The following is a 25,379-nucleotide window of genomic DNA, read 5'->3' on the forward strand; positions in this document are numbered from 1 at the left end:
GCCTGTATACTTTTCCATAGCCTCCACAGGGTTACGCTCGCTCATGTGCGCTTCTCCCTCGAGTAATGCTTTTTCCCCCCCATCCCCTCTCCCTGTTGCTCCCACTCACACACAGTGCTTAAAAAAAGATAAATCCTTTTGGAGGTATGCATGCGAATAACAGCATTTGCTCACTCCAATAAAAAAAAATGATAGCTTCGGTACCACTTATCATTTTTGCCATGCTGCACAGCATCTGCAGTTCTGCCAATCCTCTCCCACCCCTACCTGTACCCGCAGCCCTCGCACGCTGTGCTGCTTCCTCCTCAACCAGTTCCCCCGTTTCTCCCACCCGGGACTCATGCTACCATCATTCCTCCTCGACTTGCTCGGTCCATCTCTTCTGATGCATCACCCCACCCAACAGTCTGGCACCTGTCATTTGCTGCTAGCTATTCAGTTTTCCAATTAAAAAGCTTTCACTCAAAAATGTACAGCTTCAATGAGCGTCCACGATCTCGAAACGATAAATACAAGAAAACCGCCTGTGTCATTTTGTATGTACAAGCGTACATTTTCACACGTGTGAACTTGAATGAAAAGACTGCCAGCAGTACCATGACACGTTCATGCCATTACCTCAATTTTTTTGTTTAAGCAATAAAAGTATCTCCCTAAAAGTGAACAGTGGAAGGACATGAAATGAGGCTATACTTAAGGGAGAGACAAACAAGTTGGACAAGGCAAGCCATTGAAAAAAGAGCAAGCAAATGAGTGACAAAGCCAACCAATGGGTGGGATTTAAATCCAATGTAATTTCTTGGTTAGTTTACAACTGGTCATTTGCAACCAGACAGCTTCGTCTTTGCTTGCCCTGAAAATATGGATAAACATGTCACTCCATGGAGAGGCTAGTAAAGGCAATAAAAACACAAACCATAACAGTCAATTATCAAGTTAAATTAAAACACAAATCAAATTCAAGGAACATAACCTGTATTGCCTTCCGATACTAGGTAAACTATGCAAAACTAAGCAACCACCAGTGGAGCCACGGATCGGTGAAGAAATTATATGGACTTTTCAGGGACAACCAGAGAAACAATTCTGCCCGGGTTCATACACAAAGCTCATTCTGCTTAACTAGACTGGATAGCAATTGACATCAGTGTGCTTACTGCCACGCAGCGCTGTGAAGCGTCTCCAAGATCAACAACCATCGATATTATTATAACGCACTGAGAAGCGAGTACGCTTTCAATCCGCATCAAAGATTAGATATTTTGTTCAATCTGAAGGGTGAAGGGACTACGGAGTCTGACAGCCCGACAGAGAAGGCGGTACCACCTGGCCTGATATTCCTTAGTGTCATAATTCGGCAAAGTAGACGGGAGGTGCAGAAACTAGTGCAACGAAATCAGTGGACTGGGGTAGTCGGCAAAGGGTGTACTAAAGGGAGGGGAGCATATTCAGGTTAGGTGCGTGGACCAGACAGCGAGATTAGTTGAGAGGAGAATGGTACTACTTACTAAATCAAGAAACGACTACCATGTTTTTATGGTTCTATACATGTCAGTTTTCTTCATATCCACCAAATTGCACAATTAACTTATATTTAATCGCAAGGCCATGTTATAATCCGAAAACGTATCATGGAGTCGACGCAGAGACCTCCAAACCCTTTCAGATCTCGCATACATAAAAGTGCACACGCTCGGCGGGTTTGCCGCCCGGCATTTTTCGCGCCATTTCTCGCCAGCCTACCACACTCAAAACAGCACCCTGCCCTTTAGAGGCACTCAAGGGGCTATAGAGTGAGCATGCATTTGGAGCACAGGAACATGCTGCAGTGTGACGTCATAACGGGTTAGGAGCGCTCCGGACCCGGTGTGCTATGACGTCACAGTACAGGCCGCTGTGTTCTTCCCAAACCCCGAGGTTGCGTGGCGCTTACTTTCTTTACTCGCCATCTTCTCGGGGTCCTCTTCTTCGCCCGCGTACCCCGGGCACCGAAGGCGTTCACTGGTTTTCCGCCCGATTCTAGGAGACAGCCACCCCCACAAATATCAGGCGGGGCTGGCGTCCCCACTAATTCTAGGGGCGAGAGTAGACTGAGCGGCCGCGCTACTCTCTGACGGGTTTCAGAAGTGCCTCGAGCTCAGCCACCTCCACTCGCGCCCAGGCCGCGCAAAAGTTAGATTCTCACTTTCAACCCGCGCCGCCGATCATTACACAGCTATCAGCGCGCATGCGTGACCTCCTGGGAGAAGACGCGTGACAGCTACTGTCCAGCCTTCTTTCAAGTATTGACCAATCACAGACGAGGAGGAAGTGAGTTAAACACTAGAGCGAGGAATCCTTAAGGCAATGGCACAGGCGTGGCTTTCGGAGGCTGCCGCCATATTTGGGATTTGGAATCACGCTCCTTCTTAAAAGATAGAGCGGGACTGTGCCGAGAGATTTTCTTTCGTCCCGTGATACTGGAATAAAAGTTTGGCTCTTCCACTTTTCAAGAAGGATGTAATGTTTGCGTATGTAAAAAGGCTGGTCACTTTTTCTATAACAAATCGTCAGCTAAAGATGAAGGTCTATGATGACAGAACAGAAACAGGATTCCACGAATGGGGCGAGGGTTAAGCAATCCTTCACTTTTTTCTTAACAGTAACCAATTCAGTTAACAGCAAAACAATATTGAAAAAAACTACAAGTCCGAAGTAGCAAAGAACTACAAAACCCAAGTTGCCATGTAACCAAGCAGAGTCTGAAACGCTCTATATAAATATGTAAAACTCCCGATGACGGCCTCTCTTTTGCTGGACTGCAGGTTGTAAGCTTTGGGTAATTTGTTGGTTCTAGGTATTTTTCGATTATATTATTATTGTTTACATCGGCTAGAGGCTCTTGTGCAGACCGTGACGGCGGCGTCACCCGTATTCATTATCTGTCTATCTCCCGTGTTTGGCTTCAGTTCTGAGGGGCTGGGAAATGTGTATTTATTTATTTTATTCATTTATTTATTTAATGCATTTTTATAAAGCGCGGACTTTACCCGAAGGTGTCAGAGCACTGTACAATAGAACCAGTTACGTTACATGAGAGAACTGTTACAAAAATGGTACAAACAAAAAAAGCAGGCTATAGAATCAAAACAATGCAGACAAAAGGAACACAATATCAAACACAACAAGCACAGAATGTACAAACAAAAATATAAATATATATGACAAATTTACAATCACTAAAGAACTTCCTGGCGAAAAATATCAGGCAATAGAATCAAAACAACGCAGGCAAAAGGAACACAATATCAAACACAGCAAGCACAGAATGTACAATCAAAAATATAAATATATATGACAAATTTACAATGACTAAAGAACTTCCTGGCGGGGTCTGAGAAGGAGGGAATTAGTTCTGGAAGTGTCTTTGCAATAGAAGAGATTTGAGGTCCGCTTTGAAGATCTGGATGGAGGTGACGGCACGGAGCAAAGGAGGAAGCGAATTCCAGATTCTCACCACATTACTTGACAACGATTGCGCCATAAATTTTTCCCTTTTGAAGGAGGGGGGCTCAAGCAGGAACTTTTACGCATTCCGAGGAGGTCTTGAGCCTCCAGACAATTTCAGTTTATTCGCCAGATAGCAAGGGGAGGAAGAGTGCAAAGCTTTGAGGGTGATGCATGCCGTTTTGTAGATAACTCTAGCCTCGATGGGAAGCCATCAGAGAGAAGACAGGATAGGAGTGATGTGGTCACTTCGTTTGGACCCTGAAATGAAGCGAGCTGCTGAATGGAGGACGGATTTGAGGGGGGAGAGGTGAGAATTGGGAAGGTCAGTCAGAAGAGAATTACAATAATCCAGTCTAGAGAGAACTAGCGATTGGACCAAGGTTTTTAGGTCATTCTCCGGGAAGAACCGACGAATCCCCCATAGAAGGCGCAGCTGATAACGTGCGCTCTTGGCAATGGAGTTGATGTGTAAGATTAGATTGAGTCTTTTGTCAAGTATGACACCTAAGGATTTAGCGCAGTCAACAATGAAGGGTTTACTGTTGAGTAAATTCAACTGATCCATCCAGGATTGAACAGGAGGCGGGGAGAGAGAGCTAGATAAGAGGAGGAATTCCGTTTTTTGAGGGATTGAGAATGAGTTGGTGAACTAACATCCAGTTGTGAATAGAGTTGAGAGTAGAGTTGAGTAGTGAGAGATCATGAGAGGAAGACCCCTTGAGGTAGATTTGGGTGTCATCCGCATAGAGATGGTAGAGGATTCCAGATTTGCTTAGGAGGTTCCCTAATGGTTCCAGATAGAGATTAAACAGAGTGGGAGCATGGATAGAACCTTGAGGGATGCCTTGACCAACCACCAGTGGAGTCGAGAGACTGTTCGTAATCTTGATCATTTGGTATCTCTCCGAGAGGAATGAGGCAAACCATTTGAGTACTGTGCCTTCCTCGCCCTTTCTCTGTTGAAGACTGTTAAGGAGGGTGTTGTGATTAACAGTGTCAAAGGCTGCAGAGAGGTCAAGAAGAATCAGAAGGCACGATTCCCCAGAATCGAGAATATGCAGCGCATCATTGATCACTCGCAGCAGGGCTGTTTCAGTGCTGCAATTTTGAATGAAACCAGACTGGAACATGTCGAGGAGAATATTGTCCATAATGTGTTGGGAAAGTTGATTTGCAACACATTTTTCTGTGATCTTTGAAAGAAAAGGGAGATTGGTGATGGGGCGGAAGTTATTGAGGTCATTTGCATCTGCAGAGGGTTTTTTATAGAAGGGGGATAACCTGTCCTGTTTTGAGGACAACAGGGAGGGATCCTTGACTGAGGAAGAGATTAACTAGCCTGGTCCAGTAGGAGAGAGTGTTGGTATAGAAATCAATGGCGATGACACTGGGTATGGGGTCAGAAGAATGGTTGGAGGGTTTGGTTTCAAGGATGCATTTGAGGAGATAATCTTCCGAGATGTCGGCAAAGTTCTGCCAAGTGACTAAGGATTTTCGCTCCTCAATGGGGGTGGGGTGGGTGACCTGTTCCACCAGAGATTTTACTTTTTGATCTAAGAATATAGCAAACTCAGTTGCTTTCTTTAAAGCATCCTCAGGTTTGATGGTTTGGGGAGAACAATTTGGGTATTTGATGAGGTCGAAACGTTTTTTTTGGTCTGTTTTTAGCTGAATCGAGAAGGGATCTGAAATGTGATGTTTTTTCCTGGAAGATGTGCTTGTGGTATTTGGATGTTGCTGAACGTAAAAGAGAGAGGTTGGAGGAGGATGGAGATTGTCTCCAATGTTTCTCCAAGATTCTAAGGTTTTTCCTTTCGTCATAGAGAGCTTTATTGAACCAAGGAGCTGATGGGGTGGGTCTTTTCCTTTTGCTTTGGAGTGAAGCAACCTTGTCGATTTCGACGGCAAGGATTGAGAGACAATGGGGAGTGAGATTGTTGACCTCTGTATTGGGGTCTAGACTAGGACGTGAGCGCATAGCAGAATCACATAGAGTTGAAGTTAAAAATATTTATAGAGCGCGCTAACACCAGGCGGTTTCATGGCGCTATAATCAGATTTACGCAGAAAGGAGAAGGTGAAAAAGGGAACCAGTATAGTTATTGCGAGGGGAAAGCTAAAGAAACAAGCATTTGCAATGCAATAGGTCTCGCAATAGGAAAGTTTGAGCTACTTGTTTTATAAATGACTAATTATTTATTTATGTGTTGCTTTAGAAAATAGCGAAATTAATAGCTTTGTCATTAACAATGTCAATACTTCTAAGTTTTTCAAATGTGACTCATATTGCATTTGTAATGCAACATGTTTAATATTAACTTGACTTAGATGTATTGATTTATAAAATAATATTTAATACTTAAATAAAAGTTATTCTAATTTATAATGGCAATATCTTAAACTTTAGTAAAAAACGTTTGTGAATGTTATGTTCAGTGTATTTTATTGTTGCGAAAATCTAAGAACATAAGTGAAATATTAACAATTTTTTGTGACATTTGTAGGTGGGGTGGAAGAGAGCAGCAGATTAGCACAGAAGAAGAGAAGAGAACAAGGAGTTAGATAAGGAGGCAGGGTGGAAGAGAGCAGCAGATCCGCATGAGAGAAGAGAAGAGAACAGGGAGTTAAAGAAGGAGGTGGTGTGGAAGAGCAGATCAACGCGGGAGAAGAGAACAGGGATTTGGAGAAGGGGGCGGGATGGAAGAGAGCATCAGATCAGCACGGGAGAAAAGAACAGGGAGTTAAAGAAGGATGCGGGTGGAATAGAGCAGCAGATCAGCACAGGAGAAGAGAACAGGGATTTTTAAAAGGAGGCGGGTGGAAGAGAACAGCAGATTAGCACAGGAGAAGAGAACAGGGAGTTAAAGAAGGAGGCGGTGGAAGAGAGTAGCAGATTAGCACAGGAGAAGAGAACAAGGACTTAAAGAAAGAGGTGGGGTGGAAGAGAGCAGCAGATTATTACAGGTGAAGAGAACATGGAGTTAAAGAAGGAGGCAGGTGGAAGAGAACAGCAGATCGGCACAGGAGAAGAGAAGAGAACAGGGCGCTAGAGAAGGAGGCGGTGGAAGAGAGCAACAGAATAGAGTGGGAGAAGAGAAGAGATGCAGGGCGCGCTACGATATTGGTGCAGCAGTGTATGTGTGTTCTTATGTAGCGCTTGACTTACCCTAGGGCATCTCGGCGCTTGCATTGGGAACCCGTCCTGGCTTTTCCCTGTGAGATAACCCATACTGGGTTTCCCCAAGGTGAAAGCCAGGCATCCCGCCGCGGGGGGGCCGCTGTGGAGATTAAGCAAGCTAATTGCCCAGAGCTGCATAGTGTGAACTCGTGCTTAGAGTGGGCACCGAAGCGAGAATTATCGAGTCCGTGGACAATTGGGCTCAAGACCCTGCCGCGTCGGGAATCGAACCCTGGTCCCGGGTCGGACCTCTGCTTCAGGGTATGCCTCCTCTAACCAGTGAGCCACACTTCTCCAGGCGTGCAGCGTGCAGCAGTGTGTGGCGTACAGCAGTGTGTGGCGTGCAGCAGTGTGAGTCATGCAGCAGTGTGTGGCGTGCAGCAGTGTGTGGGGTGCAGCAGTGTGGGGTGCAGCAATGTGAGTAATACAGCAGTGTGAGGCGTGCAGCAGTGTGAGGCGTGCAGCAGTGTGAGGCATGCAGCAGTGTGAGGCATGCAGCAGTGTGAGGCATGCAGCAGTGTGTGGCATGCAGCAGTGTGTGGCATGCGGTGAGGGTGAGAGTGTGTGTGAGGGTGAGAGGGGGTGAGAATGTGTGTGAGGGTGAGAGGGTGTGAGGGTGAGTGAGGATGTGTGAGGTGAGGGTGTGTGTGTGTGTGTGAGAGGGTGAGTGAGGGTGAGAGGGTGAGTGAGGGTGAGAGGGTGTGTGAGGGTGTGTGAGGGTGAGAGTGTGTGTGAGGATGAGAGGGTGTGTGAGGGTGAGAAGGTGAGTGAGGGTGTGTAAGGATGTGTGTGAGGGTGAGAGGGTGTGAGGGGGTTTGTGATGGTGTGAGGGTGAAGGGGTGTGTGTTTTGAGGATGTGTGGGGGTTTGAGGGTGAGGGGGTATGAGGGTGAGGGTGAGTGTTGTGTGAGAGGGTGTGTGAGGGTGAAAGTGTTTGTGAGGGTGAGAGGGTGCGTGAGGGTGATGGGTGTGTGATGGTGGGGGAGTGTGTGAGGGTGAGGGTGTGTGTGAGGGTGAGGGGAGCGAGGGTGTGTGAGGGTGAGGGTGTGTGAGGGTGAGGGGGTGTGAGGGGGTGAGGGGGTGAGGGTGAGAGGGTTGTGAGGGCGAGGGGGCTGTTGAGTGTGTGTGTTGGTGTGTGTGTGTATATTTGCTATTGTGGAGTTTTAGTTCTATTTTTTTGGGTGTGTGTGTTGTGTATGTGTGTGTGTTTTTATATAAATGTGTGTTGTTTTTCTTTTGTGTGTGTGTTGTGTGTGTGTGTATTAAATGAAAATGGCAGATGTGCTAATGTTCCGTAACGTTACTTACGTTTGTTAGTGTAGCGGTCTAGTGTTTTTTTGTGTTTATGTTCTTTTTTTGATTGACGTGTTTCACAGCCAATGAGATTGCTACGTTGTGTTACGTAGCGTCCAAATTGGAGCGCGTAACTTTGGAAATCCCCTGATTGTCGACCGCGCCGTTCTTGGAAGGCGTGCCGGGTTTGCTGTCTGTTTGCTGCGTCACCTGACAGGTAAGTTTTTTTTTTTTATATTGTTTTGTGTTTTGTTATGTATTTGTTGACTTGTATATTTTTTTCTAGTTTAGTGGTTGTTTCGGTAAAAAAAAAGTCTTCGTTAAAGAAAATTGTTTATTAGTTGACGGTGTCTCTGCTGCGTATGAACGCAATGTATAGCTTTTGGATGGTAATATTTATATTTTTGTTGTATTGTGAACTATTCGATTGAATATATTGGCAAAGGTTATTATTTTGTCGTAATAGTGCAACATGTTGCATAAGTGCGTGACTTACCTTTAAAGTGGGAACATGTTTTTTTTTTTAGCAATTTGTATTTGTAACTGCCGTATTTGTTCGGGTAGTATTGTGTTGTTCAAATTTTGTTTAATTTTTTCAGCAGCATAAATTTTGAGGGCGTAAAAACATTTAGAGAAGTGATTATTTTTTTGTTATTATAAGTGATTCCCGTTAGTGTTCTGTTTGTTTTGTGAGTCTGTAACATTGTATGTATTTTGCGCCACCATCGGTCAGAATAGTGTTCTTTTTGTTCAGCTATGAGTATGTTCTACACTTAGCGAAGTTTTAATTTTGTAAAGCGCCACCATTAAGATTGGTGGAGATAGAACATGGGTGTTTTGCTTTTTTTTGGGTGCACACTTCTTCTAAACGATCACGACTTTCCTCCCTCTTTCTGACCATAAAAACCTTTTTCATAGTACTTGTTGCCTCATCTGCTTTTCTTCCTGCCCATGTCTATAGAAAACATACATGTTTCGAAGCGGATGCCTGACAGTCGTATGCTGGACCCCAAACTATGGTGTGTGGGCGGCTGTGGTGTATGGGCGGCTGTGGTGTGTGGGTGGCGGTGGTTTGTGGGCATGTGAGAGAGAGTGTGCGTGGGCGTTTGAGAGAGAGAGTGCATGGGCGTGAGAGATAGTGTGCGAGGGCGTGTGAGAGAGAGTGCGTGTGAAGGTGAGAGAGTGCGTGTGTGGGTGAGAGAGAGTGAGTGTGCGTGGGTGTGTGAGGGTGCGTGTGTCTGTGTGGGTGGGTGAGAGTGGTGCGTGGGTGGTTGAGAGTGCGTGAGTGGGTGGGTAAGTGTGTGTGTGAGCGTGTGGAAGTTGGTGTGTATGTTTTTGTATGCTATGACATTTTTAAAAAAAATCTGCAAATAAACATATTCTTTGCCTGTCCTTAAGTTTAGAATCGGTTATTTTTTATCTTGTGCCCTCGACTAGATCTGCTGCAGTAATTTTCCCTATCAGATGATTGTTACATGTATGTGTTTGAGTTTCCCTCAATTTTCTTGCATTTGTGCTCAGCGACGTTTGTTATTTTCCTCGTACTTTATTTCATTTTTGATCAGAAAGAACATATGTGTTGCATTAGGTGAACTAAAGGAAGAGACATATATATTGCATTCTTTGCATTAGAGCTGTGCATTCCCTTTCCTACACCAGCTGGCATCATTTTTTGTTTGTCCTGTAGCAATTTTGTTCTTATTTACTCGAATGTAGAAATTCCTGGACATGGAGTCAAGTGAATGTAGCACATGGCTGCGACTACTGTTATTGTATGTAGTGGTGATCAGTTAGGTAGAGTGTGGGTGGTAGAGTGTGGGCGGTAGAGTGGTGGCAGTTAGGGTGGTGGCGGCTAGGGTGGTGGCGGCTATGGTGGTGGCGGCTATGGTGCTGGTGGTTGCGGCTATGGTGGGGGTGTTGGCGGCTAGGGTTGTTGGCGGTTAGCATTGTTGGCGGCTAGGGTGATGGCAGCTAGGGTGTTGGCGGCTAGGGTGTTGGCGGCTAGGGTGTTGGCGGCTAGGGTGATGGGTGCTAGGGTGATGGGTGCTAGGGTGATGGGTGCTAGGGTGATGGGTTTTTGGCGGCTAGGGTTGTTGGCGGCTAGGGTTGTTGGCGGTTAGCGTTGTTGGCGGTTAGCGTTGTTGGCGGCTAGGGTTTTGGTGGCTAGGGTGTTGGCGGCTAGTGTGATGGGTGCTAGGGTGGTGGTGTTAGGGTGGTGTGGGCTAGGGTTGTGTGGGCTAGGGTGTTGGCGGCTAGGGTGTTGGCGGCTAGGGTGATGGGTGCTAGGGTGGTGGGTGTTAGGGTGGTGTGGGCTAGGGTTGTGTGTGCTAGGGTGTTGGCGGCTAGGGTGTTGGCGGCTAGTGTTTTGGCAGCTAGGGTGATGGGTGCTAGGGTGATGTGTGTAGGGTGGTGTGTGTTAGGGTGATGTGGGCTAGTGTTATGTGGGCTAGTGTGTTGGCGGCTAGGGTGGTGGCGGCTATGGTGGCGGCAGCTATGGTGGTGGCGGCTATGGTGGTGGCGGCTATGGTGGTGGCGGCTATGGTGGTGGTGGTTGCGGCTATGGTGGGGGTGTTGGCGGCTAGGGTTGTTGGCGGCTAGGGTTGTTGGCGGTTAGCGTTGTTGGCGGCTAGGGTGTTGGCGGCTAGGGTGTTGGTGGCTAGGGTGATGGGTGCTAGGGTGATGGGTGCTAGGGTGATGGGTTTTTGGTGGCTAGGGTTGTTGGCAGTTAGCATTGTTGGCCGTTAGCGTTGTTGGCGGCTAGGGTGTTGGCGGCTAGGGTGTTGGCGGCTAGGTTGATGGGTGCTAGGTGATGGGTGCTAGGGTGATGGGTGCTAGGTTGGTGGGTGTTAGGGTGGTGTGGGCTAGGGTTGTGTGGGCTAGGGTGTTGGCGGTTAGGGTTGTTGGTGGCTAGGGTTGTTGGCGGTTAGCGTTGTTGGCGGCTAGGGTGTTGGCGGCTAGGGTGTTGGCGGCTAGGGTGTTAGGGTGATGGGTGCTAGGGTGATGGGTTTTAGGTGGCTAGGGTTGTTGGCGGTTAGCGTTGTTGGCGGTTAGCGTTGTTGGCGGTTAGCGTTGTTGGCGGCTAGGGTTTTGGCAGCTAGGGTGTTGGCGGCTAGGGTGTTGGCGGCTAGGGTGATGGGTGCTAGGGTGATGGGTGCTAGGTTGGTGGGTGTTAGGGTGGTGTGGGCTAGGGTTGTGTGGGCTAGGGTGTTGGCATCTAGGGTGTTGGCGTCCCTGAGTGATGTGGTGGTTATCCCTGAGTGATGTGGTGGTGTCCCTGAGTGATGTGGTGGTGTTCCTTAGTGATGTGGTGGTGTCCATGAGTGGTGTGGTGGTGTCCCTGAGTGGTGTGGTGGTGTCCCTGAGTAATGCTGCGGTGTCCCTGAGTGATGTGGTGGTGCCTCTGAGTGATGTGGTGGTCTCTCTGAGTGATGTGGTGGTGTCCCCGAGTGATGTGGTGATGTCCGTGAGTGATGCAGTGATGTCCCTGAGTGATGAGTGGTGGTGTCCCTGAGTGGTGTAGTGGTGTGCCTGAGTGATGTGGTGGTATCCCTGAGTGATGTGGTGGTGTCCTGAGTGATGTGGTGGTGTCCCTGAGTGATGTGGTGGTGTCCCTGAGTGATGTGGTGGTGTCTCTGAGTGATGTGGTGGTGTCCCTGAGTGGTGTGGTGGTGTCTCTGAGTGATGCAGTGGTGTCCCTGAGTGATGTGGTGGTGTCCCTGAGTGATGTGGTGGTGTCCTGAGTGATGTGGTGGTGTCCCTGAGTGGTGTGGTGGTGTCTCTGAGTGATGCAGTGGTGTCCCTGAGTGATGCGGTGGTGTCCCTGAGTGATGCGTGGGGGTGTCCCTAAGTAGTGTGCCGGTGTCCATGAGTGATGTTAGGGTGTCCCTAAGTAATGCGGTGTTGGCCATGAGTGTTGCCCCAAAGTGGTGTTTGTCGAGAAAGTGATTTGTAAAATGTGAGTGAGAATATAAGTATGTTTACATAAAAAAGTAGAAACGAGTTTGGGCGCGTAAATTTTAAATAAAAAAAAAGTATGTAAGTAAATAAATGTAAAGCACATGCTAAATGCTTGCATATCAAAACAAAAGAAAGAGTATTTGACCGTAAATTATGGGGCATGGAAGTACATGGAAAAGGCGCAGTGCGTGGTCAGAAAGGAGGCAGGGAGAACGTGCGGAGAAGCTCAAAGTAAAGTCGAGCGACCAAATGGAGAGGGAGGAGGTAGGCTGCCTGCAACTTGAGCGAGCATAGGGAGGAGGGGGTGGTCTGCCTACTAAGTGTAATGCGTGTGGCAACAGAGGGAGAGCGCGGCACGCGCTGGAGAGGGAGGGGGTGGGCTGCCTGGTCACTTTAATGCGTTTAGCAACAGAGGGAGATCGCGACGCGCGCTGGAGAGGGAGGGGGTGGGCTGTCTGGGCAGTTTAATGCGTGTGGCGACAGAGAGAGAGCGTGGCGCGCTCCCCGCCGAAAGGATGCAGGATTAAAGGAGGAGTAATGTCTAGTTTGTACTCTCCTGGCTCCGCTGTTCTGTTTACTTCTGACACTTGTTAATTGGCCCATTGTAAGGAAACAGCATGGAAGTGGCGCTATCGGCATGCCTGCACCCAAACGTCGACTTTGTTTTTCATTTACATATACAAACAAGCTTTGCTCTGGTGGTAGTGGTTTGCTCTCGTAGTGCCAACCTGCTCACTAAACTATGCTGCACTGATTGAGCATAGTGCCCACCTACCTGTTAAACCATTTTGCACTAACTGGGTACATTGTCCACCTGGTCACTAAGCCAACAATGCTGCAGTGACTTTGCACGCTAAACCATGTTGTACTGACTGAGTATAGCATCCTCCTGCACGCTAAACCATGTTGTACTGACTGCGTATAGCATCCTCCTGCTCACTAAAGTATTTTGAAGTGACTGGACTGGGTGTAGTGACAACTTGCCCACTAAACCATGCTGAAGTTACACACTGTCCACCTGCACACTAAACCATGTTGCAGTGACTAGGGTGTAATGTCGACCTTCTCACTAAACCATGTTGCAGTGACCGAGTATAGTGTCCATTTACCCGCTAAACCAGCAGCAGTAACGCCTGCCCACTAAACCACGGTGCCTCTGTCTCTTTCTATCCCACCTTGAGAACGACATTGCTGAAGCCTGCCCCAGGTAGCGTACCCATTTGCAAATTGATGAGAAATGGTGTGAACTTGTTGCATTTCTAACGAAGACTCAATTAGCTGTGTTTTCAGCCACATGTACACTGCGATGGCAGGCAATTGAGCGCCATTAACGACAAACAATCCTCTGCGGGACACCGCTCAATACTGAGGCTAAATTATAACAGGAACTGCAGAAGATGCAGTTAAATGCACGGAGACAGTCAGACGAATAAAGAGCGCGCAGCCGACTGTGAGGTTTGGTTCACAAACTCCAGCCATTGTCCTGGTAGGGGAAGCGTTGCCTCAGAGGGTAACAAAAGTGGGTAGATTGGTGTCAGAAGGTGACCAACGGGAGGGCGGTTAAATGTGTCAGAAGATACCAATTGGGGGAGGGGGTGGTGGCATGGCGTCAGATGGTGACCAATTGAGGTGTGGCACCTCGTCTGGCGGTACAAAGGGGGAGGGGCATGGCGCAAGATAACTAGTGGGGATTGGGGTCCTAGGATGCACCGCATATTAAAAAGATGCTCACTAATATGTTTTCCTGGCCCAAGCAGACACCTGTTCTAACTTCCTCAATGTAGAGACTAATTTTTCTAAACTTTCTTTTGCAAATGCGATGTAAAAGCATTTTGGAGGGACAGGCCATAAATAATATGTATGTATAATTGGTTCTGGATTAGAATGAATCATGTGGCTTTATTTCTGCACACCGATCGGGTGGGGAAATGTCGTGGTAGGGACTCACTTCATCCATAACAAATTAAAAGAAAAGGAGACACGGCCGGCCGGCCGTGAAACTGAAAGCACGGCCGGCCGGCCGGCCGTGAAAGCCTTTGATGCCGCAGGGGGTGGAGCGGCACCAAGCTGGGCAACAGATGGCTGACAATTTGATGCTGTGCACGAGCATTTTAGGTCAATGCGCAAGCGCATTGACCTAAAAGCGCATGGGCACAGCACCAAATCGCCAGTTGGGTAAAGTCTGTTTAAGTGCCTATAGTCTCGCTCTGCTCAATGCGCATGCGCATTGAGAGGCGAGACCTAAAAAGGTACGTTTTCAGAGCTTTCTGGAAGTCCATATAGTTAGTTATGGACCGGATAGAGAGAGCTAGGGAATTCCAGAAGGAGGGGGCAAGGGTGGAGAACCGGAGGCCACCGTGTTTTTTCCTCTTACGAGGGACTATAAAAATTGTTGAAACGCTGTGGGGATGTTTTAAACTTACCTGACAGTTGCTGTGCATTGTGTGAGCCTACCCGACCCCGTTCCATCGCGGCTGTGTGCCGTTTGTGTGGAGGGCGGGCGGCCATCTTAGCAGGAGTCCTCTCCCTGGCTGAAACCTGTGGCAGCGGTCTAGCTGGGGGAGTGACGCTCTGCCTTAAATCAGCTGCTGCACAAAGCACTGGGCGGCGAGAGTGAGTGGTGGCAGCGCTCATTATCAAACCGCTTCTCGTTTTGCTCGCATGTGCTGAGGTCTTAATATAACTTTTAAAAAATCATTTTTGAAACCCACTGTGATTGTGACTTTGGGGCTTTTTATTTCTCACTTATCTGACTCGCTTTTCGAGTCTGTTTGTCTCTCTGCTGGGGGCAGCTATAAAAATTGTTGAAACGCTGTGGGGATGTTTTAAACTTACCTGACAGTTGCTGTGCATTGTGTGAGCCTACCCGACCCCGTTCCATCGCGGCTGTGTGCCGTTTGTGTGGAGGGCGGGCGGCCATCTTAGCAGGAGTCCTCTCCCCGGCTGAAACCTGTGGCAGCGGTCTAGCTGGGGGAGTGACGCTCTGCCATAAATTACCATGCCTTTCCTGTCGCGCAGCGGCCGCGCGTGGCGGGCGCGCCTAAGGCGCGCCGAAGGTAAGCCAAAGGTCAGCCCGTCTGCGCCCGTCCGTGCCTCGGCCGTGACGGACGCAGAGCGGGCTGTTCAACAGCCTAGGACTGTGCAAGACCTAGCAGTCAGGTACACTAGGGAGCAATTGCTGTCTCTATGTCCTGCTGGTTGCGGGGATGCGGGAGGCGCTGCAGGGAACTGTCCATGGCTCAACCCGTGTTTGATCTGTGGTTTTTGCTGTTCGGTTACTCTCTCCACCCCTTCTGCACGGGAGCCAGTCCCCCATGTTTTCTCGGCCGCCCCAGTCAACGCGCGGTCGATGTGTAAACATGCTGCTGATATTTTTGAGCTGCTTGTCGACAGCCCGCTCGATTTTTTGTTTGTAACGGAGACCTGGCTCACTGAGGCCAGTGCCCCGGATGTCGAGTTAGCGGTCCCACGTGGTTACAAAATACATAGGAGGGACAGAGCACTGGGAAGAGGGGGGGGTGTTGCTATTATTCTCAGAGATTCATTAACTCTTCAGGTAGACCCCCCGATATCCCTGGAGGGGGGCGAAGTTATGAATTTTTCTGTGGTTCTCTCCCCGCACTTTACCCTTGGGGGTTCCCTGGTTTATCGGCCCCCAGGACCAGTGGGCGCTTTTCTTACGGCTCTGACTGAGCTTTGCACCCCCCGAGCCCTCAGATTTCCGACCTTTTTGCTTCTGGGCGACTTCAACATCCATATTGATGAGGTGGGTCTCCCGGAGAGCAAAAGCTTTTTAGACTTTCTGGATTTCGTGCATCTGTCTCAGTGGGTCTCTTTACCCACGCACTCGGGAGGGCACACCCTGGATGTGATCTGTTCCAATTTTCTCCTCCAGGCGGATGCCCCAGAACCTTTGACGTGCTCCGACCATCAGCTAATTAGGTTTGCTTGGTCATCTCAGGGAACTACCTCTGCGAGGATTAAATCATGGTGTGCCAATAAAATCAATAATGAAACTCTGGTGGCCACCCTAGCCGAGAATCGGCCTGCGCTGGGTAATGATCTCATTACAGCAGTGTCGTCCTTTAATGAGTGGATGGTTGCGGGGGTTTCATCCTCTTCTAAAGGAAGGGGAGGTAACCTGCGCTCCACCGCCTCACAACCCTGGTTCTCCCAGGAGTTACGTCTCCATAAACAGTCCTGTAAAAGACTCGAGCGGGATTGGCGTCAATCGTACTGTCCTCTGGCCAAGGAAATACTGCGTAAGGAACAGAAAATTTATTATGCCAGTATTAAAAAGGCCAAAGGTATCTATTACGCCAACCGAATTGCTAAAGCTAATAATAACAGTCGGGAGATTTTTTCAATTGTGAACAGCTTCCTGGCCCCCTGCGCGGAGCAGCGGATAGTTCCAGCTTCGAAAGAGTGGTGTGAGAGCCTGTCTGGGTTTTTTGTTGACAAAATAGCGGCTATCCAGTCAAACTTTGCTGCTACCAGCCCGTTTGTTAACCCGCAGGACTTTCCTCTTCCTCGGAAGGTTCCCTCGACCAAGCTGTCGGAGTTTGTTCCACCTTCTATCACTGACACTCTTGCCGTGATCAAGTCTTTAAAATCGGGGTCTCCCTCTGACCCCTGTCCAGCAAGAGTGTTGGCCGCTGCTGCTGATGTGGTGATTGAGGAGGTGACGCACTTAGTTGGCCTCTCCTTCAAAGCTGCCAGTCTGCCTGCAGAGTGGAAACAAGCTAAGCTCCTACCTTTGCTGAAAAAGGCCGGCGCTGATCCGGCGGTACTGACCAATTATCGGCCTATATCGCTGCTTCCGGCCTTGGCTAAAATCGGTGAGAGGTTGGCCTTCCAACAGCTCAATGAGTTTGTGGAAGGATCTGGAGCTCTGCACGAGGCTCAATCCGGGTTCCGCACTGCCCACAGTACGGAGTCGGCCCTGGTGGAAGTCTCTGAGGCGGTCAGGGAATGTTTGGATGGGGGCGGCAGAGCGGCTCTAATTTTATTGGACCTCTCTGCCGCGTTTGACACTGTTCCCCACCAACGCCTCCTGTCCAGGCTTGCCGACATCGGTATTTGTGATCTTGCTTTGGACTGGCTGAGTTCTTTTCTGTTGGCTAGATCTCAACAGGTTTGGCTCCCTCCGTTTTCATCCTCGGCTAGACCACTCGTGACAGGGGTCCCGCAGGGCTCGACATTGAGCCCTTTGCTCTTCAATATATATCTGACCCCCCTGATTGAACTAGCCGAACATTGGGGAGCCAAAATTATTGCATACGCGGACGACACGCAGTTGTTGTTCACTTGGCCAGGTGAGGCACTGGATACAAAGCAGATCCAAAATTGTCTGTCCTCAGTCTTCAATTGGCTAGCGTCATCACAATTGAAGTGCAATGAGGACAAGACGGAAATCTTGCTCTATGGCCAGTTTCCCCCTGACTTTAGGTCACTATTGTGGCCAGATGGCTTCCCCATGCCAGGTGCCTCAAACACCTTGGCCAAGAACCTCGGGGTCTGGTTCGGGGAGGACCTCCGTTTCGAGGGGCACATTAAGAGGCTCACTGGAAGCTGCTTTGGGACCCTGAAGTCTCTTAGAAGGTTTTTTCCTGCTTCTGCCGGCCTCTGCTCGCGAGTCAGTCGCGAGAGCTTTAATTCTCTCGCGCCTGGACTACGCAAACGCTCTGTTTAGTGGCTCTCCGGCTTACTTGATAGGGCGGCTCCAGGTTATTCAGAACGCCACCGCTAGATTGTTGGGGAACATCTCCAAGCGGATCAGCGTTAGGAGTTACCTGGAGAGCTTGCATTGGCTTCCGGTGCAGCATCGAATTACCTTCAAAATCTTGACTTTGGCCCATAAAGCCATCAATGGGCGTGGCCCCGCCTATCTGATGAAACGATTCCTGCGGTACACTCCCAATCGAGATCTGCGCTCAGCATCTCAACACCTCTTGCAAGTACCGCGTTTCCGGCGCATCCGGCCGGGTGGGCACTCTGTGACAGTGAGAGCGGCGCGAGCATGGAATGCGCTCCCAGTCTCTTTGCGCAGCGCGGTGGACTTCACGGTTTTTAAGAAAGCACTAAAAACCCATTTGTTTAGATTAGCTGTGTAAATTGTTATGTTATTTCAGGGCTCGGCTGCTATACTTCCCTTGTTTCCTTCTTCCGCGCCAGGATACTCCGGCAGTAATTGTGCGCGCTATAAAACAGCTTAACATAACATAACATAAACATATAAAGAGGACTTGGGTCGAGGAGCGAAGGTTTCTTGTAGGGAGATAGGGCCGAATTTCTGAGTTGACAAACCCAGGGGCGGTGCCTGCAAGAGCCATAAAGGTGGGGCAGCCCAATTTGAAAAGGGAACGTTGAGGGATGGGGAGCCAGTGGAGGGATTTGAGAAGAGGAGTGACACGATGATACTTAGGGAGCTGGTATATCAGGCGGGCAGCCTGGTTCTGAATGAGCTGGAGCCGCCGGAGCTCATATGCCGGGATCCCTACAAAAAGCCCATTGCCGTAGTCCAGGCGGGAGACAATCATGGCCATGACAATGAGCTTGAGGGCCTCGACGGAGAAAAAACGAGAGATTTTCCGGATGATGCGTAGGGATAAGAAGCAGGATGAGACATGGCGCTGATCTGAGGGCGCATAGTCAGATCTTGGCTGACTAGGATACCCAGGGTTTTTGCTTTGGCAGAGGGGGAAGGAGGGGGACCAAGGGCAGTGGGCCAGAATGCAGGGGACCAAGGACTGGGGAGGCTGCCGGTGAGTATCAGTTCTGTTTTGTCCGGGTTTAATTTTAACTGGTTGAAATTCATCCAGTCACATATAAAGGTGAGGACAGAACAGAGGTTGGACCTGGAGAGGTGGGAGGGAGAAAGATTGAAAATGAGCTGGAGGTCGTCTGCGTAGTTGTAGACTGACACCTCCATGTTTTGTAAAGCCAAAATAAGTGGGTGGATATAGAGGATGAAAAGAAGAGGGAAGAGAGCAGAACCCTGAGGAACCCCACAAGTGACCGGGCAAGGAGAGGCCGAGAAGCCATCCAGATGCACGGCCTGAGTCCGACCCTCTAAAAAGGAGGTGAGCCAGGCCAGGGCAGACCCCCGGATGCCGGCGCCTCCGACACGGTCGAGACGAATGGAGTGGTCGACCGTGTCGAAGGCGGCGGACAGGTCGAGGAGAACCAGAGCCTGAGAGGAGTTGGAGTCCGCACCTTGCCTGAGCTCTTCCAGGACTGATAGGACCACGGATTCCGTCGAGTGAACTGGATGGAATACGGCCTGATGGGAGGCTAGAAGGTGATTGTCCTCAATAAAGGTCGAGATGCAGGAGGTGATGTGGCTCTCAAGGGTCTTTCCTAAGAACGGGAGTAAGGAGATGGGACGGAAGTTCGGAAGAGAGGAGGGGTCAGTCCCTGGTTTTTTGAGAATGGGAGTGATGACAGCCGATTTGAAAGCAGCTGGGACAGTACCCTGTTGGATGGATGTGTTGAGGAGGGTAAGCGGGGGTCCAGGACAATTAGGGAAGATCTCCTTAAGTATGCGGGCAGGACAGCAGTCCAAGGGGGACCCTGATTTAACTTTCCTAAGGAGACTAAGGAAAGTCTCTTCTGAAATGGGAGGCAACATGTCAAGAAAGACAGATGGGGAGGCAGGGGGGGGGAGGAGGGGGAGGGCTGGGGATTGTTGTGCCTGATGGCGCCTATCTTCTCAATGAAGTAGGAATTGAGTTACAAAGGGATTGGGAAGGAACCGGTTTGGGTTGCACTCTATCTGCGGCTGCAACATTGTGGACAATAGAGAAGATCTCCTTGGGTTTGTTACTGGCTAAAAGAATTTTAGCTGAGAAGTACTCGGTTTTGGCCATCAGGATAGCAGTTTTATATCCGCGAAGAAGAAGGGCGGAGTATTGGGACTTGAGGGTGGGACAGTACCTGCGCCTCCAGTGGCGTTCAGCTTGTCTTAGAGAAAGTTTAGGGGTTTTAAGATCTTCGGTGAACCATCTATTGGCCTCATGGGAGCGGCAGGACCTGACTAGTTTAGGGGGGGCGGCTAAGTCACAGGCTGCCGAGAGCCAATTATTAAGAGTAGCTGCCTGTGAGTCCGGGTAGGAATCAGCTAGGTGGGGGGGGTGAGGCCGCGAGGGAGGCGCACAAGGCGGGCATGTCCACACGGTTCCAATTACGGAGCCACAGGTTTTTAGGTGGAGAACATTTATTGACAGCCCCTAAGTCGAGGGAGAAGGATATGAGTGAATGGTCAGACCAAATGCAGGGGGAAATGGACAGTGATGAGGTGGAGATATTGGCAACCCAGACCAGGTCAAGAATATGGCCACCAGAGTGGGTAGGGAGGTGGATCAAGGGGGTAAGATTAAGGCAGCCAAGAGATTCGGTAAAATCTTTAGAGGTAAGATCTTCCCGGGGGTCATGGGGCCAGAAGTTAAAGTCTCCCAAAATTAGCACAGAGGAGTTGTTGACCACGAGAGTGGCCAGCAAGTCCTGTATGGCTGTAATGAAATGGGGCATGGACTGAGGAGGGCGGTATAGGAGTAGGCAAGTCAGAGGGACCGCGAGGTTGATAGAACGAGCGATCAAAATGTCTACTGGGGGAATTCGGGGGTAGGGCAGGAGTTGAAACTGGAATTTAGAGTGGACAATTATAGCCACCACCGGCTTTCCCGTCCGGGCGGTCGGCACGGAGAACGTAGTAAGATTGAGGGAGAGTAGCCAAGACATCTGGTAGTGAGTCAGAGGAATACCAAGTCTCAGTTAGGAATAAGAAGTCGGGTTTGGCGGAAGTCAAGAGGTTCAGCAGCTCAAGTTGGTGCTTTACTGCCGAACGGGAGTCCCAAGATCAATGTTTTTTGTGTTGCGGAACCAAGTAGAGGCTCTTTTAGGTTGGCCGAGAGTTATAATGTGCGAGTGGTGAAAACGGAAAGGAATGAGGAAATGGTCTGACCAGACTAAACGGATGGGGGGAGCAGTGGTAAGCTGGTCTGAATTAGAAATAACAAGGTCCAGAGATGAGCCCTTGAGGTGTGTAATTTCCGAGCAGTGTTGGACAAGATCGTTAGCTTAGAGAAAGATTGCAAGCTTGTTGGCAGCCGAGTCTTCCACTGAGCCCCAGTGGAGATTAAAATCACCTAGGAAGATCTGCTTGTCACTTTGTGAACATTGGTCACTAATGAAGTCGATGAGTTCCACCATGAAGGAAGAGCAATTACCAGGCGGGTGGTAGATGGCATGGAACCTGAAGGGTGAGCCCTGATAAACTTGGAGTTCTAGAGAAAGGCATTCAAAAGTGCGAAAGAGGATGGTGGGAAAGGCTTTGATTTGGAGGGAGTTTCTGTAGATAAACGCAACACCTCCCCCTATCTTGTCTGTTCTGTCGTTTCTGAGGACAGAGTAGTCAGTCGGTATCAAAAGATCAAATGAAGTGTGAGAGGAGTCATTAAACCAGGTCTCAGTGAGAAAGAGCATGTCGAGATTGTGGTGGGTGATAGTGTCAGAGATTTCCAGTTTGTTTGGTTGGCAGATCTGCAGTTATAGAGCATACAGTGTAGCTCTGACGCAACTGTTTTGGTAATGTGAGTGTCTGAACTGATAAGGGGGATAGGGATTAAATTCTTGAATGAGGATGCCCCTTGAGGGGGAGGCTGGTAAGTTCTGACGGAAGAGATGGTCTGAATGGTAAATTGAGTAGAATTGTTAGGAGAGGCGAGTGGAGGGGAATTGACGTTGGTAGTCTTGTAGCTAGCGAGTAAGTTGGTGATGTCTGTGGAGGACAGACTGTGGTTGGCTTTATTGGGGCGCGGGAGCAAGGAACTCCTCGGTAGGATATTCGGGGAGGGGGATATCTTAGCACATAAGAGTGAAATGGACGTTTCAAACTGGGAAATGGAAGAGGTGAGAGAATCAAGTTTAGTTTCCAGAGAGAGGTGAGCTGAGCACGGAGTGTATGGTGGCTCAATGGTTAAGGGAGGGAGTGGCCTAGGCCAAGGAGAACAGGGGAAAGTGGGGCACCGGGGAGAGTGTTGGGGTGTGAGGGTCGAAGGGAGGAGAGGAAGTGAAGTAGGCAAAGGCAGCCTTACACCGCTTCCGCCTTCCGATGGGGGCCCGGTCCTATACGGGACCCCTCATGCCAGGTGAGTGAATCGCAGGTCGGGGGGCCCAGACCCCGGCCACTCCTGTCGGCTTGGTGGGGGCCCGGTCCCACCCGCACCCTTTATTTCGGCTCGTGGGAGAGCCGCTCGAAGAGCCCACCCCCAGTGGCTCCTGCCGGCTCCCCGATTGGCCAGCACCCTTGCGTGCTGCCGCGGGAGCCGGCAACTCAGTTCTGGTCTACCGCTCCTGTGGGGAGACACGGAGGCTACAGCTGCTCTGGCCAAACCGCAGGGGATTGCGACGGCACTCCCCCACCTTCCTCCTGCTGCGGGGGAGTGCAGCGTCACTCCCCTCCCTCGCGGAGCATACCGGGGGCCGGAGTTGGGGATCCAAGGCCCCCAGGAAGGGCTTCATGGGGAGCGTGATGGAGCTACCCAGCATGTCTTCTGGGCGACGGGGCCGGGAGTTGGGGTCCCGGGTCCCAGGGAAGTATTCACGGGTAGCACAACAGGGCTCCCGGCTTCTCTTCTCCTGCAAGTGGGTGGGGGGGGGCGCTACGAGTACTGAGGGGGATTAGCCTTCTTCTCATTTTTCCTTTCTTCCTCTTTGGGTTCTTCAATTATTTTCCATCTAGTGTTGCGACTTGCTCTTACCTCGGTCCCACCTATAACTCTGTCCTCACTATGCGCCCGAAGCCTACAGAAGTCACAGGTGTTGTCACAAGGTGCTGGTGAAGGATATAAATACAGAAAATAACCCTACGACCAAGCAGTTACTGCTCCTGTTTTCTTCTCTCTCTTGAGCCTCCAGGGGAAGAAGCACCACCGAAGCAAGAACACCCTGAAGAGAGGAGGACCGAAGTACATACCTTTTGCCAGAAGATTTACGTTTGCCATTCCTGACTGCTAACTCTTACCAATCCTCAATAAATAAGCAAACATTGAGAACCGAATACGGCCTCCTATATTCTGTTTCCAACCATCCCTCTAACATGGATTTAATGCTGTTTCAAGCCACCTTTGGCCCACTGTCTGATGGTTTTCTAGTGGCGAAATAAGAGTTCAGGATGGAATGGTTCCTTGACAAGACTGAACCTGCGGGAGCCAGGAAACCATATCTGCAGTTTAGTTATGGCAGTCTTCCTCTGGTCTACTTCACCCCAGGCTGGGCTCCCTGGATGAGGGGGTGAGATGGGATTGTCCCCTTTGCAGTGCCAGTAAGGAATCTGTAAAGCATGTCTTATTTTTCTGTACTGCCCATGTCAAAGGGAGGAAAAAAGGATCTTTCCAATATGTCGAATACCAGGGCTGAGAAAGCATGTAGAGGCCCTTTGTATTTTAAGACATGACACAAAACAATGTAATATCTTCGCCATTTCTCATTACCCTCTGGCGGTGGAGAGGATCAGGTGTTTGATCGTTAAATCAAAAACTGGGCCTGATATATTGATAGCGTCGGGGGCTTTTAATGTTTCTATCACCTCACCCTCATCAGTAATCTGTGACGCTGTGCCATAAGAATATAAATGCCCAAAAATAGCAGTGGCCACGATTTGTGCCGCATTTGTACATACAGGGAATGATCAGAACCTGCTTTTAATTCTCGACTGTTCCCACACACACTGGCACTTTATGTATATATTGAAGAAAATTGTATTTGCATAGACATATGATTTTATACATCAAGCTTACAACACTTTATGATAGTATAGATTGCATGATGTTGTTTTATGTTGGTTTCAAGTTTATGGTTTGCAATAGCACAATTTTAATGTTTTTTACATTGATGAAACACTCTTACTTACTTTTACGGCTTGTAGCCGAAATAAAGTATTTTGAATTGAATTTATAACAAAGACCTATGGCACTGTGATAGCCTGTCATCACAACCATGTCTTAAGGCCATGTGTTATATTCATTGAACCAGGTAAAATGGTTAAAGAAATACTGGATGATCAAATGTTCAATGATGATTCTAGGTTAACAGTTGTAGTTTTTCAGGATGAGCCTTAGATTCTGTTAGGGCTTCAGATCTTTACCAAGTACCAGATACCTTGTGGACTAAGGGTCCACATGATGTAGGCCTTATTCATACTGCTACTCCATTTAGATTTACATATAAGGAAGGCGCTATCATACCTAACTTTTTAACTGGTTATTGCGGCGCACCAGCCAGCCCATGCACACTGGTTGACAACTCCTTGTAGCAGCCAGCCCCTGCATATCATGGCACACCAGCGTTTTTAATCCTGTAGTTGTTTGTTTCCCTCTCTAGGTTTACCCAGAAGGTATACTATTCCAATAAGAGATATACCGGGAGTTAGAGGGTCCAGGGAGAGCTTAACGACCAGCACAGATATAATCCCAAACAGAACAAGAAAATACAACAATGCATCCTGGGACTAGTAAATCACATGGCGCCTAAATGTCCTATACAGAAGCCTAAATAATAAAGTATATTTTAACAACTGTAAGCCTAGTACAGTATAAGGCTACAACCCCCTCAGCTGCGAGGGAGGAGCTCAGGGATGTTTTAATAAATACTACTGGATACACTAAGATTCAACAGATGAAGAGCTAGCTATCACACAAAGCGATGGGTGCAGTGCTTGAGTGAAAAAATGTGAGGTGTATTAAAACTGGCTACTATGAGGAAACTACTTTAATATCTATCTCATGGTGTCAGAGATTAAAAACAGTGCTCGTGCAGTTTGAAAAAATAACTGCCACAGAATACAGATCCTTTGGGATTCCTGTAGTTCTGTTTATTTCACACACCCTCCACTTCCACTCTGACTCCTTGTTAACACTTGCCCCACCGCTCCATCCTACTCACATCGGCAGACAGAGAAGATCTTCAGCAAAGAGCCTCCCTGCAGTGCCCTTTGAGCATTGCATTGCCGGCTCAACAAGGAGCTGCCAATGATGAAGCATGACACCCTTTGGGGTGTGTGAGGGCCCTTGCTCCTAAAGGAGTCACCCTCATCCTTTTGTACACACCGAGGGCTCCCAGCCCTGTTCTTTCCCCATAGGAACTGCATACCCTTTGTACCTTCAATCTGACTTAGGGGCCCGTACGCTGGACCTTTCTAAAAAGCCCTGGTCCCTATTTTTCGTGTCTAGGAAGCCATGAAACTATCTATCGGATGTTCGGATGAACCCTGCATTACCCCAAGTACTGCCAGCAATATAAATGGAACAAGAGGAGGGAAGGAGATTGTGACTGTAAAAATACCCACCTCCTCCTCTGCCCTTGGACAAGTTTTTTGAACCTGCAAAAAAAAAAGTGATGTATTTTTGTTTTCTTTTTTTGTCTTTTGTCACTATCATTTCTAGTATTGCTTATTTATAGTAATG

At 48.9% G+C, this 25,379-nt stretch overlaps 1 protein-coding gene across 2 annotated transcripts in view; it reads right to left on the minus strand.

Annotated features, from left to right (window-relative positions):
- The window catches only part of RBBP7 (RB binding protein 7, chromatin remodeling factor), a 98,948-nt gene extending 96,690 nt beyond the window's left edge, over nucleotides 1-2,258 (minus strand). Inside the window, exon 1 of one of the 2 annotated variants that reach the window (XM_086934260.1) lies at nucleotides 1,934-2,258. In XM_086934260.1, the coding sequence (XP_086790386.1) occupies nucleotides 1,934-1,949 (16 nt within the window). In that variant the 5' untranslated portion in view covers nucleotides 1,950-2,258. The remainder of the gene's footprint in view (nucleotides 1-1,933) is intronic. The other variant, XM_086934259.1, reaches the window with a different exon arrangement.
- Nucleotides 2,259-25,379: the final 23,121 nt, after the last annotated feature.

Source organism: Lissotriton vulgaris, chromosome 8 (genome assembly GCF_964263255.1).
Source record: "Lissotriton vulgaris chromosome 8, aLisVul1.2, whole genome shotgun sequence".
NCBI classification, from domain to species: domain Eukaryota; kingdom Metazoa; phylum Chordata; class Amphibia; order Caudata; family Salamandridae; genus Lissotriton; species Lissotriton vulgaris.